The sequence below is a fragment of the Hypanus sabinus genome, chromosome 11, assembly GCF_030144855.1.
Source record: "Hypanus sabinus isolate sHypSab1 chromosome 11, sHypSab1.hap1, whole genome shotgun sequence".
NCBI classification, from domain to species: Eukaryota; Metazoa; Chordata; class Chondrichthyes; order Myliobatiformes; family Dasyatidae; genus Hypanus; species Hypanus sabinus.
Window position 1 is genome coordinate 52580284 of NC_082716.1, and position 14232 is coordinate 52594515.

At 41.8% G+C, this 14232-nt stretch overlaps 1 protein-coding gene across 2 annotated transcripts in view; it reads right to left on the reverse strand.

Annotated features, from left to right (window-relative positions):
- The window catches only part of slc1a7a (solute carrier family 1 member 7a), an 88452-nt gene that overhangs the window by 72592 nt on the left and 1628 nt on the right, over window positions 1-14232 (reverse strand). Inside the window, exons 2-4 of one of the 2 annotated variants that reach the window (XM_059984330.1) lie at window positions 10689-10786; window positions 3457-3569; window positions 3020-3099 (exon numbers count right to left, since the gene is read on the reverse strand). In XM_059984330.1, coding sequence (XP_059840313.1) covers window positions 3020-3099; window positions 3457-3569; window positions 10689-10786 — 291 coding nt within the window. The remainder of the gene's footprint in view (window positions 1-3019; window positions 3100-3456; window positions 3570-10688; window positions 10787-14232) is intronic. The other variant, XM_059984331.1, reaches the window with a different exon arrangement.

Consider the following 14232-nt stretch of genomic DNA (forward strand, 5'->3'; position numbering starts at 1 on the left):
TAAAAGGGCACCATATTAACATAGTGGTTAACGTGACACTATTACAGCTCGGGGCATCCTGGCAGTTCAATCCTGGCATTCTCTATAAGGAGTCTCTGTATATCCCCCCCCCCCACCCCGTGAAATGTACGGGTTTTCCTCAGGTGCTCCAGTTTCCTCCCACAGTCCAAATATGTACCGGGTCATTGTAAATAATCTTCTGATTAGGTTAGGGTTAAATTGTGCTAGTCCGGATTTTCTGGGTGGTGTGGCTTGAAGGGCCGTGAGGGGCTATTCTATGTTCTATCTCTAAATAAAAAAAAATTACAAAGTATATAAACTTCTGAAAGGCATAGGTAGGGTAGATAGTCAAAGTCTTTCTTTCAGGAGGGAACTGTCAAACACTAGAAGCCAAGGCTTAAGGTGCGATAGATAGTTAACAAGTCTGTGGCATGCTATTCTACCAATGGTGTTAAAATTTTCATGGAGGTATCCTTCTAGTCAATGGCAGTCTGCAAGATCTTTATGATGGAACATGAAATTATATTGGCAGGAGATATAATCAATCATTTTTCTGCTGCAGATAATCTTAATTGGCATTTAGGATGTGAGATTTCTGCCTTCTATCTGTCATATTAGGCTTGACTATTGTTCAGTCATACTCTGCAGCAGCTTCATTACTAAAAGCCTCAAGAAGGCGGCATCCATCAATAAGGACCATCACCACTCGGGACGTGCTTTCTTATCATTAATACAGTTGGGAAGGAGGTACAGGAGCCTAAACTGCCACCCTCAATGTTTTAAGATCAGCTTCTATCTCTCTGCCATCAGATTTCAGAATTGTCCACGAATCTATGAACACTGCATCATCATTCCTCCTTTCCACTATTTATCTAATTTTATAACTTATAATAATTTTTAAATCTTGAACTATACTGTTGCTGCAAAACAATGAATTTCATGACATACGTCCAAACCTAGTTCTGAAAAGGATCTATGACCGACCACACAGCAAAGGGAAGGTAGTCACAATGCAGTTGGTTGACTGGAACCCTTCCTATTGCTTCTGTGCCTCCTATATTGCTGCCATGGCTGCTGTTAGAGAATCAGGAACATCTCTTTATGAGTCAGATAGAAATTTTCCAATGCTTACAGAACACAGAATCAGTTTGGCTCAAGAATTCCTGTTGGTTTTGAAGGCTGGCTTTGTCAACTGTAGATCTTTAGTGAGAAATGTAGGCATTTAGGATGTGGGATTTCCATCTTCTCTTTTTTCAGTACAATATTAAAGAAGAGCTGCCATTCTATTTATTTGCTCCAATAAAAAACCCATTGCACCACACCAAGAAAATAACAAGAATTTGCATGATAATCAATATCACTAAGATTCATTACCTGCTTAATTATTTTGTTTGCTTTGCGAGTGAGCCCTGCTGTGTTCATATTGATTGCTCCACATACAAAACACTGAAATGACTATTTTCCAAAAGTAATTCAGTGTCATGCCATGAACATTGTAGTTGCACCACAGAGATTGTAGCTATCTGTTTGTATCTACCTGCTTCCCAATGAAAATCCAGATCTGTTGGTTTATATCTGGAGTCAAATGAAATTCTAACAGATGTTATATTCTGTTTAGTGAAGTCCAAAAAATGATGTAATGTCAACTCATAGTTGACAATCAGCAATGAAAATTCCACCATAGCCAACGAGTGACTGATAAACATTATTCAAGAAATTCAGACGCATAGAACAAAAGCTTTAAACATTGCATTGATTAGACAATGGCTGGATTCTGTCTCCTCAGTACAAAGTTGTACTTTTGTTGTCTGTCTCTGAATTTCTTGAATAATTCTCCTGCATTGAATTACTTTCCATTTAAAAATACGTAGCTGTACAGCAAAAACATTCCTGTCAGATCAGAGGTAGGAAAACTGAATTAGAATGAATTAGTTACCTTCTGCTAGTTATTGTGAAGGTTCCTCATAACATCAAGTTCAAGTTCAGTTTTATTTGTCATTCAACTGCATACACGTATACCACCGAATGGAACTGAATTCCTCTGGTCCAAAATGCCAAAATGCACAATACGGTACATATAACTTACGGACACAACACAAAAAGTAATATCACCACAAATAAACTAACAATTAATAGGGTACTTATACGATACAAGTTAAAAAGTAAACTATAACGCTACTGGTGCTTCACACTTGATGAGACTGCCTGATGAGATTTATAAGCGGTAGCAGGGAGTTCAATAGTAGTCTTATGGCTGGGGGAAGAAGCTGCTTCCCTCTTAGTAGTTCTTGTTCTAATGCTATTGTACCTACCGCTGATGGCTGATGGGTGGTGGTATTCGAAGGAATTATTGGATGGACGGGAAGGATCAGTGACCATGCTAAGGGCCTTGTGTGCATAGCGCTCCTGATAACTTTCACTAAAGGGTGAAAGAGACCCCAATGATCCTCTCAGCAGTTCGTGCAATCCTTTATAGGGAACTTGCAGTCAGATGCTTTGCAATTCCTATACCAGACAGTGATGCAGCTGGTCAGGACACTCTCGATGGTACTCCTGTCAAAATGGGGGGGGGGGGGGGGAGCCTCACTCGCCCCAGGAAGTGGAGATGCTGCTGTGCTTTCTTGACCAAAGAGGTGGTGCTGAGGGACCAGGATTGTGCTAACACAATGCCAAGCAGAATTTGACTAAGTAAAACATCCCATCATCTAATCACTCAGTGTTCTCACTCACACGAAATCTATGATGCCCATCATCAGGATCACACTGAGAGGGAATGACACTTGAGTCACGTTATTCCAGTGGCACGGCATTAGTCGTTCTCCTCACTCTTAAATTGACTTTGTCAAAAGGCAGGGCAGTGGCTTGGGACCAGTCCCAGTCCTCTCAGCTAAACTGACACAACATGAAAGGTAATTAAAAACATTCCTGATATATAAATAGAAGTTTTCTAATATTTATTTGTGCAATAGAAAAGAATACACAGCAAATGAATGGCTGCTGGGACAAGTTTTACACTGACCTCGATACCACCAGCGGAAGAATTAACATTTTCAGCATCCTCATCAACAGCTCACCGGGGAACTGGAAATACTTAATTTCCTAAAAGAGAAGTCACAAATAGATAATCTACTAGGATAAGGCCTGAGTGAAAGTACTGATATTGTGTGTAATAAGAATGAAGCAAGCTCTTACATATATCTAATTTGAATGAAATATGAAATGACTTTGGCTCAATTTAGAAAAGTAATTAAATAGCTATTTGAAAATCTGATAGTAGCCCTTGATTTTTATTGCCTGAAGCATGTGAGGGACAAGGTTACTGATGTTAATTGGAAAATTATTGTTGTTTTTAAATGCTCCCATTCTGTTTGGAATGAACGATTAAGTAGATGATCAAATAGATTCAATATTGTTCACTGTAAGTTAATTAAAATCAGGTGTTTTCAGCTTGCCTACCTGTTCGGAAAGATGCCTGGTCCTCAGGAAAAATCCCAGCGAGCAGCCGATGATAACGGACAGCACGGAGAGAATCAGCAAACCGTTCCTTTTAAAGACATCCTTGATCTGAACTGAGACGGAAGCAATTGCCACTGTCATTGTGCCCTGGTCTCCTGACTTTGGAGAGGCCACTACTCCATACAATGGCAGTGCCCTGACTACCCACAGATGGGAGTTCAAAGCCAGTATCCCATATCTGGGCTTTGCACACAGAGAAGTCAATGCCCCTGACCTCAGAGCTAAACTTCATCAAATAAAAAGCATGCACAGATGCCATTATTATCCTAATGTGATGTCTCTGATCTTATTACCAGAGAATTCATTAAGGCGATTATTGACCAACCTAAGGCTGGACTCTGCCAGCTCTGAGGCAAGTATCTTAGCTCCTGGCATTGGACATTTGATATGTTTCTGAAAAAAATGTTAACTAGTACCAAAATACACCTTTTTATTCTGTAAATAGCTTCCCCTTCACGATTGAAGAATATTAATTATTTCTAGTACACAAGTGTAAAGCAGAACAAAATAGTTATCACTCAAGATCTGATAGAGAACAAAAAGCACAGTAAAGAATACAGTATTAATAAAAGCACACAATTAATATAAATACATAAGAGCTTATATACATAGATTGATTGTATGTCCATAAAGTGACGCTAGGCATAGGAGTGTCTGTACATAAGGTGAGTGACAGGAAATGATAAAGAAGTGGTGGTTAGGGCTGTGGAAGGATGAGTTTATAGGTGAGGGTGGTGATCAGCCTTGCTGCTTGGGGAAAGTAACTGTTTTTGAATCTGGTGGTCCTGGTGTGGATGTTATGCAGCCTCCTCCCCGATTGGAGTGGAACAGTCCATGAGCAGGCTGGGTGAGATCCTTCATGAAGTTACTGGCTCTTTTCTGGCACCTTTCTCTATATACATCCTCAATGGTGGGTAGGCTATGATGGTGTCAGCAATGCCACCACAGTCCAGCCTTCCAGTCCACCGCAGTGCAGCTTCCATACCGTGCACTGATGCAGCTTGTCAGGATGCTCTCCACTGCACATCTGTAGAATGATGCGAGTATAGATGCACATAGTCCAGCTCTTTTCAGCCACCTCGGAAGGTAGAGCCATTGGTGATCTTCCCTGATTGTGCAGAATGTTTTCTGGGACCATGAGAGGCTGTGTGAGATGTGCACTCCCAGGAGTTTGAAGCTGCTCGCAGTTTCCACTGCTGTCCTGGTGATGTAAAGAGGGGTGTGAGTAGAGTGAGTTTTCCTGAAGTTGGTAACCATCTCCTTTGTCTTGCTAACAATGAGGAAGAGATTATTTGCTTGGCACCCAGGCTTCAAGCTCTTCCCCCTCTGCTCTGTAGGCCGTTTCATTGTTGTTTGTGATTAATCCCACCACTCTTGTGTCATTAGTGAACTTGACAGTGATTATTCGAGTGTCTGTCCATGTAATCGTGTGTGAGTAAAATGTACAACAACGAGCTCAGCACGCTGCCGTGGTGGTGGGGGTCACTTGTGTTGAGGATGATAGAGAGGGAGGAGCGGTTGTACATCCTGACTGTCTGAGGTTTGTTAGTTAGGAAGTCCAGTACCCAGTTGCACAGAGATGTATTTAGACCAAGGGATAGGGGTTTGTTCACCAAGGTCTATGGGACAATAGTGTTGAATGCCAAACTGAAATTCAGAGCCAGCATTCTGACCAGTGTCCTTGTTTTCTAGGTAGTTTAGGGCCAGGTGCATGACAGCTGCTGTGGAATCCATTGTAGTCTGTCCATAAGCATATTGGTGGGTAGCCAATAGGACAGGAATGCAGTTTTTGATCTCTGCCACTATCAGTGTTCAAAGCACTTTATCATGATTGCCGTCAGTTCCACTTGCTGGATCTGACTGTTTAATTGTCATTTTCTTTGCAGTTTAACAATTACTTATCTGCTTGTGTTTTAAGTAGCCTTTATATGCATAACAGCTTATTATACCTCTAGTGGTTATACAAAGTATTATTCTGGAAAGCTCTGGAAGACCTGCACTAGCTGAATTGTACTTTACTTATTAACTTTTTACTGCAGTATTGACTACGTACTTTCTAAATGGATTATTATTATCTATAGATTAGAATGAAACTTCCCTTAAGTCAAGTTTTATGCCTAGTTCCTGACTTCTAAAAGAATCTTGGATTTAAACACCAGAAGCCAACATACTGGGCAGCAATCGTTTAGTTCTGAAAGTTTAAAGCTCTTTGGTACAGGACCGATGGTGGCTAATTTGAAGCATGTGTGGACAGCAGCCATGATGACTGGTTTGTTGAAGATGTCCATGAAGACACCAGTGAGCTGGTGTACACACTCCCCAAGTACTTGGCCCGGGATGTTGTCTGACCCAGAGGCCTCTACAGATTCCTTCTCACGCCTGCTGCTGTTACAGCCAGAGGCTGATCAACAAGGAGGACGGTAGCTTTCGTGACCAGCATTATGTTGCATGCCTCGAAGCACATATAAAGTTATTTAACCCGAAATACATTCCCCATAAATCCTCCCCCCAGCACCAGCCATAGCTAACACCCTCACAAAACCCTTAGTACATCCATAACCCTAAAACATGTTCCCTATACCCCCACAAGACATAAGCATTAACCCCACCACCCCGGCTAACTCCCCACCAACCCTAGCCAAAAGAACCCAAATCACATCCCAACTCGCCCTCTGCCCCAGCCTGAAACTAAAATATTGCTAAAAAGAAACTACGTTAATTTTGAACAAGAAAACAAATAAGCTCAAGTTTTTAAATGACTCCGTTGATCAATTGGCAGTCTGATTATGAAGTGTACAATGGATAACCTCTTTTGGGCAGTAGAGGTGGACAAAGGGGAAGAAGCAGGCAGACAGAAAGTTAAAGACTGCATTGGTGGGAAAAAAAATCAAACAGATTTTGTTGGTGTAACAAAGAGTTAATGTTGAGCACTGCTGAATGAGACAGATCACAGTTTGGACAGAAAAGGTCTAGTGAATGTCTGAGAGAAATTTCAAAAGACCTTTTAAAACTAAGGTTGATTTGTCTGGTCATTCAACGAGATTAAATATAGAATCTGTACTAAAACCATATAACCACATAACAATTACAGCACAGAAACAGGCCATCTCAGCCCTTCTAGTCCGTGCCAAGCGCTTACTCTCACCTAATTCCACCAAACTGCATTCAGCCCATAACCCTCCTTTCCTTTTCTGTCCATAAAAGCCTAAATGTTTTTTAAAAAGGCAGAAAATACTTAAAATAGTAGGTCAAGCAACATTTGTGGAGAAAGGAAGTTAACATTCCAGATTAATGCACTTACATCAGTCCTGCTTTTATTTCAGATTTCCAGAATTCAAAGTATTTAGCTTTTTGACTCTATTAGGTTACAACATTTTCTATGTAGATGGTTATTAGGATATGTTAGAGAATGTCTCATCCACTATCCTGAACTATCAGCTCCTCCATTTCATGCATCATGGTTGCATTAAGTATCAATGGAAAATGCACTGCCCCATCTTCTATCATTGCAACACCTAAGCTAATGGTCTTTAAAACATAAAGCTCAAAGGCAGTAGTCACTTATTCCAGTATTGCAATACTAACCTATGTTGGATTTGGAATATCTTCAAAACCACCAGTCATACAAGATGAAACATCCCCCCTAATAGCATTTGACTTTATTTCTTACATCCTTCACATATGAGTAAAAATCTTTACGTTACGTCTCCATCTAAATGTGCGATGTGCAATCATAGTAATTTATAATAAATAGAACAGTCAATGTAATATAGAGTACACTCAAGTCAGTGTGAGTTCATCAGTCTGATGGCCTGGTGGAAGAAGCTGTCTCGGAGCCTGTTGGTCCTGGCTTTTATGCTGCGGCACCGCTTCCCGGATGGTAGCAGCTGGAGTAGATTGTGGTTGGGATGGCTTGGGTCCCTAATGATTCTAAGGGCCCTTTTTACACACCTGTCCTTGTAAATGTCCTGAATCATAGTAAGTTCACAACTACAGATGTGCTGGGCTGTCCGCACCACTCTCTACAGAGTCCTACGATTAAGGGAGGTATGGTCCCTATACCAGGCAGTGATGCAGCCAGTCAGGATGCTCTCAGTTGTGCTACTGTAGAGAGTTCTTAGGATTTGGGGGCCCATACCAAACTTTCTCAACCATCTGAGGTGAAGGAGGTGCTGTTGTGCCTTTTTCACCATAAGCTGGTATGTGCAGATCATATGAGGTCCACAGTGATGTGGATACTGAGGAAATTGAAGCTGTTTACCCTCTCAGCCCCAGATCCATTGAGGTCAATAGGGATTAGCCTGTTTCCATTCCTCCTGTAATCCACAACCAGCTGCTTTGTTTTTACGACATTGAGAGAGAGGTTGTTCACTTGACACCACTGTGTCAGGGCGATGATTTCTTCCCTGTAGGTCGCCTTGTTATTATTTGCGATTAAGCCAATCAATGTAGTGTCATTGGCAAATTTAATTAGCAGATTGGAGCTGTGGGTGGCGATACAGTCATGGGTATAGAGAGTAAAAAAGGGGACTCAGTACTCAGTCTTGAGAGGCTCCTGTATTGAGAGTCAGAGGGTTGGAGGTGAGGGAGTCCACTCTTACCACCTGCCGGCGATCTGACAGGAAGTCCAGGATCCAGCTACACAAGGCAGAGTCAAGGCCAAGGTCTCTGAGCTTCTTGTTGAGCCTGGATGGAACTATGGTGTTGAATGCTGAACTGTAGTCCAAGAACAGCATTCTCACATAAGTATCCTTCTTCTCCAGATGTGTAAGAACGGTATGTAGAGCTGTGGATATTGCGTCATCTGTCAATTGGTTGTGTTGGTAGGCGAATTGTAGGGGTCTAGTTTGGGTGATAGCAAGCTGCAGATGTAATCCTTGACCAGCCTCTCAAAGCATTTGCTTATTATTGAGGTGAGTGCGACAGGACGCCAGTTGTTCAGGCAGGTTAACTTGGTCTTTAGGAATAACAATGCACATGAACTGCCATTGTTAAAGAGGGTGACTCACCACTACTTTCTTAAGGGCTATTTGGGATGGTTATTAAGTGGCCCAATTAGGAGAGCTCACATTCCAATATTTAAAGTAAAATATATAACATTTGAAAAGGAATTGCTTCAAAAGGTCAAATATTACAGGATAATGTTCAGAATCAGAAAAGCGAATAAAATAATCAGCTCCAACAATGATCTAGAATTAGAGCAAGTCTGAACAAAATACTTCCTTCATTAATGAAATGTCTACAATCCGATAATTTAGAAACGAAGTGGGATAGAACTAATTCTCAGACGGAGTTTAATGATGCATGTCCACAAAATTTTATGTATTTGGGATGTTGGTATGGCTCAATGGCATGAATTATTGTCCATCCCCATGTGCCTTAAAAGATGTCATTTGCTCTCTTGAAACATTTGTGGTTTTCAGATTATTGATAGAGATGCTGAAATCAATCCTCCCAGTATTGATTCTCTAAGATTTAATAATAAACAGATCTATGTAAATAAGATGATATTAACAAGAATATAATTACATCTAATTCAAAGTTTGCCTACTAGTTCTTAGTGCAATACCTGGGGTTAGTGAAAATCATGAGGCGTAACATTATGTAACACATTACCCCAGATTTAGAAATATACCTTGCCAGAGGACTAGACACTCTGGATGCAGGAGGATGCTTCCTGATTTTGAGGAGCCTACAACAAGGGGTTACAGTCACAGGATACAGGGCAAGATAATTATAGAATAACTACAGCTCAGAAGGGCATTCACTCCATCAGGTCTACTCTAGCTCTCTATTCAACTAACTCACTAGGTTCACCTTGGCCTCTTCGATTGCCCTGAAAATTATTCCTCATGCTATAAAATAGAAAATTTCCCTCTGAAGGCCACAGTGGAACTTGTCCTCATCACAAATACAGGCAAAACATTCCAGATTCCAAGCACTCATTGCATAAAAACTCATGTCACAAAAAATTCTCTTCCCCCAACATTTCTGTGTCCTCTAATCCTCAAACCCTCCAAAACAGGAACAGCTTCCCATTGTCCGCTTCTGTCAATTGTCCTCAGTGCTCTCTCTTGCAAAGAAAGCTCTCCAATCTGCCCTTCAAGACTGAAGAGAGAACATTTTTTTTTCACTTAAGAGATTGGTGAATCTGTGGAATTTTCTACCACTGAAGATACTGAAGACCAAGTGAATGTATGTATTTAAGAAAAAGGAAAATATCTTTTGGCACCAAAGGTGTGACGGGAGAATGCAGGAGTATAGAGGATCAGCCATACTGAAACTGAATGACAAAGCGGGCCTGAAAGAGCCAAACAGCCTACCTCTATGTCTTTTTACTTTGTCTCAAAGAAATTCAACTGGGAAGGTGATAATCTTCTTTTCCTAAACCAATGTTGAAGTTTGTTAATAATTCTTCTCCCTCAAGCACATCTTTAGCCAAAGGGCAGAACATTTCTTCAATCCACAAAAACAATCCTGGGATGAGGAAAATCAGAGGGGAATAGGGGTTTCAGGATAGCAAGATGGAAGGAGTGAAGGTAAACCTAATACAAACAATTCCTCTCCTCTCTGAGGACTTTACCACATACATCAGTCCCAGAGTCCACTGGTCACAAAAGGGCTCACGGATGCCATTAGTCAGTCTCACTCCCTCCCCCTCTCTCTCTCTCCATCACAGTAGGAAACATACAGACCAGTTATTTCTAACAGGGGTGGTACTGTCCCCAAAGTGGGCATTAGGGGAAAAAGAAGTCATCAGGGGCGTTGAAGATTCTTGAGGAAAGGTGAAAAGTGGCACCTCTAACTTCAGGCACAAGACCTGACCAACTGTTAGTAGAGTAGGCACTTCCAAAAAAAAAGGATGAGGCACTGCAACACAGGAAGAACTATAGCTCTGCAGGTGGATTTACACCCGTTGTCACAACACATCTGAAACACAGCAACCGCATCCAACTTTACCAACCAAATAGACATTATTGGGGATGCATAAGTTAGCAATCAGGGTGCCCAACAGTTCTCTTTGACTTGCAATATGGAACGAGTTCATACAATTTAACAGTTGTTAAGTCAGGTATGCCCTCTTAACTTTCTCTACAGAAAACAGGTTGGACAACGATACAGTGCTGGCCAAACCAAACAGTAAAATAGAGTCAATCGGTGAACTTGCCTACCTGAAGTTTTTGGCACTGTGGTTGAACTTTTGCTCAAATTTGACAACTTGGGAAACAGGATTGAACTTCTATGTGGAGATGTGGCATACCTAGTCAATCTGTATGACAAAATGAACATTTTAAATACGAAACTGCAGGGTGAGAATTTCAATATAATTCAAGCAAAACATGCAGTGTCTACTTATATTGAAAAATTGGAAATATATAAGCAGAACATTGGGAGAAGAATGTTCTCATAGTTTCCCTGCATGGAAAGAATGGCACTCTTTTTCACAGATGGTGATTTACAAGAGTACTGCTTATACCTATGGAGGTTGAAAATACTTCAACTAAATGTAGGTGCTCTCCAAGGTAGTTCCTTTTGCTTAAACAGAATCTTCCAGAGACCAGCGTGGCTGACTGTATCAAAGGCCTTAGTCAGGTTAATGAATGTCATGTACAGTCCTATGTTCTGTTTACAACACTTCTCCTGTATTTGCGCAGGATGAAGATCACGTCAGATGTGCCTCTGTTCCACACTGACTCTCTGAGGTTGCTTTCGGCGATGGTAGGGATGATTCTGTTCAAGAGACTTCTGGCAAGGATCTTCCTGGCAGTGGACAGCAGGGTAACACCTTTGTAGTTTGAACAATCCAATTTCTTCCCTTTGATTCTGTACAGGGAGACAATTACAGCTTTGTGAAGGTCATTTGGGGGTGAGCCCTTCTCCCAACAAAGTGTGAACAGGTTTGTGAGCTCGCTTAGGAGAATGTCTCCACCCATTTGGTACACTTCTGCTGGGATCCCATCAGTGCCTGGGGGTCTTCAGCTGGGAAGTAGCAGCTTTGACCTTGTCCAGAGTTGGCAGGCCATCAGCATAATCCTGACCTCATGCTGGGGAATCATTTCCATGGAAGCTTCTTGTATTTGATGATTACCCCCGATAAAGCTCTTGTAGTGCTCTGTCCATCACCTCATGATGACGTCCTTGCCTGTTAGCAGGCTGGAGCCACTGGATGAGCGTAAAGGGGCTTGAATCTGTCAAGTCAGATGCCGCGATTTGTAGAAGGCTCAAGTGTTGCCATTGCCTGCATGGTGCTGCATTCGTTCTACTAGGGAAGTCCACCTATTGTGTTGCATCTGTCTGTTAGGCTTGGAGAGTGCAGCACACATCTGTATTCTGTCTCTGCCACCTTCTCGCCCAGAAAAAAACCATGCAAGAGCCCATCTCGACCTACTAATTGCAGCCGACTGTGCTCTTATGCACACAGAGGATGTGCTATAGGCTGCAGTCACTCAGTTCACTGAGGCTGCAAGGGCTTTCGGGTTAACGATCAGTCTGAAGAAAACAATGACCCTCATGGCATTTACAAACCCACCTAGGATCACCATTAACAACCATCCTCTCACCACGGTTGAGCAGTTCACTTACCTGGGGAGCATCATCTCCATGACGCTATGGTAGTAGGGGATGTTGACAATGGACTTGCAAAGCGAGCAGTGCCTCGGGCACTCCCAGAAACGTGTGTGGAAGAGCCACCAGCTGCTTCTGTCCACAAAAATCCATGTGTACAGGGCTGCCATTGTCACAACACTGCTGTACGGCACCGAAGCCTGTGTCTTCTACTACAAGCAAATCCAGTTGCTCGAGTGCTTCCATCAACACAGCCTCCGCACCATTATGGTTATTAGCTAGCAGGATTGTGTCTCCAACGACGAGGTCCTGCAGAACCAAGCACTGAAGCCACTGTGTTGCTCAAGCAGTTCTGCTGGTCAGGCCCTGTGTCTCGCACGGACAACTCCAGGTTACCAAAAGCAGTACTCTACTGAGAGCTCTCTCAAGGCAAGAGATCACGATGCCCCATTCAAGAGTTACAAAGACCAAATTAAACAGCAGCTTTCTCAGGAAAATAGCAAGGTCAACGTGTGACAGCGACTGGCTTGTGACAGACACCACTGGAGAACACTGATCTACTAAGTAGCCAAGAATTCTAAGGAATCCAGAAGAGTGACTGTTGAAGAGAACAAGAGATGCAGGAAGGACTGTACTACCTAAGTGCCTGCATCCCATCTGGTCCCGTGTCCCTAATGCTCCAGAGTCAGCAGATCCAGAATTGGCCTCTGTAGTCACCAACGATCATGCCGTCGTTCCTGAGGACTATTCTTCATTCCTGATCTTCGAAAGCAAAGAACCAGCCTTCATCATTGTTTACACCTACATTCACTGAAGAAGGATCTTCAGAATCAATTTTAATACAAGGATTCAAACAATCTGGAAATTCCAGACTGGGAAATGAACCCATTTCTTTGCAAGGTGGAAGAACAGGAAGAGAGCTTGCAAGAATAAATTATCAAAATTCAGAATGATGAAAAAGAAAAAATGCTTTTCAAAAATGGCGGCTTTTGTGGTATGTGGCTTCACTGTCATATGAAATTTCCTGGTCTTTGAAGAAGAGCTAAACTGCTCTTCATTGCATTTCCATCCTCCTACCTTGTTGAAAGAGGCTTCAGTGCAGTGAACCACATACTCACAAAAACCACTTGGACATTGTTAAGGCTCATGCTGTCACAACTTGAACCAGATATTTCAACTCTTGCTAATTCAAACTCAAGGATCACATTGATACCGAAGTTGCCATTCAGTGCACAGGTCCTGTGTAAGCTAGGTTTAACAACAAATAAAAATTTAAAGCAGTATCATTTTTCTCCAGTTAGCATATGGTAGACATGTTTTTACATTATGGGGGCGCCAGAAAGTATATTGTACCTAAGAGAGGCATTATCAAGTATGAGTGTGCATTAGGGGGTATTGGCAAGAATCAATGTACTTTGGGGGACATTGGGCTAAAAATGGTTGGGAAACATCTTTACAGATTATTTGGATAAACAGATCCTTGGATGCCACTGTCAGGATCTGTTCATAGTCAACTTGGCCATACCTCATGAGGAGATTTAAAATGAAAACAGAAAATCATGTAAGTACTCAGGAGGCCAAACAGCATCTGTGGAGGAATAAATAGTTTTAACATTTCAGATTAATGATTTTTATCAGAACAAGAATTAAATAGAAATCATATCTACTTTGTTACAGAGAAAGGTGAGGGGTGGAGAGAACAAAAGGAATATCTGTGGCAAGATTGGGTTGGGATGAGGGAAGACTGAAAGGTCCAGATTGAAGTGATGCCATGTTGAGAGCATGAAGAGATCCAAATGGAAGAAGATGATTAATAAAAATAAAAAAAAAAATAATGCTGGAACTTGGATGTAAAATGGTTCTTTCTGAGAGTCTTCAAAAGTTTGATATCTGAGAAGGCAGAGTTGAAGGTTATACTCTAAGAATTGGACCTTGACTAGGTAGTAGATGACATTCCTCAAAACTACACTGGGCTTTGATGAAAGCACACTCAAGGTACAAGACAAAGTGGAATGGAGAATTAAGGCAACAGGAAATTGAGAAGTTGAGGTAAACTGTATGAATTGAATAAAAGAGTTCCGCGGTAACTCAGTCTGCATTTTCAGAAAGGGAAAATAAATGCTGTCTGCTCCGCAGGTTGGGCAGCAGCTC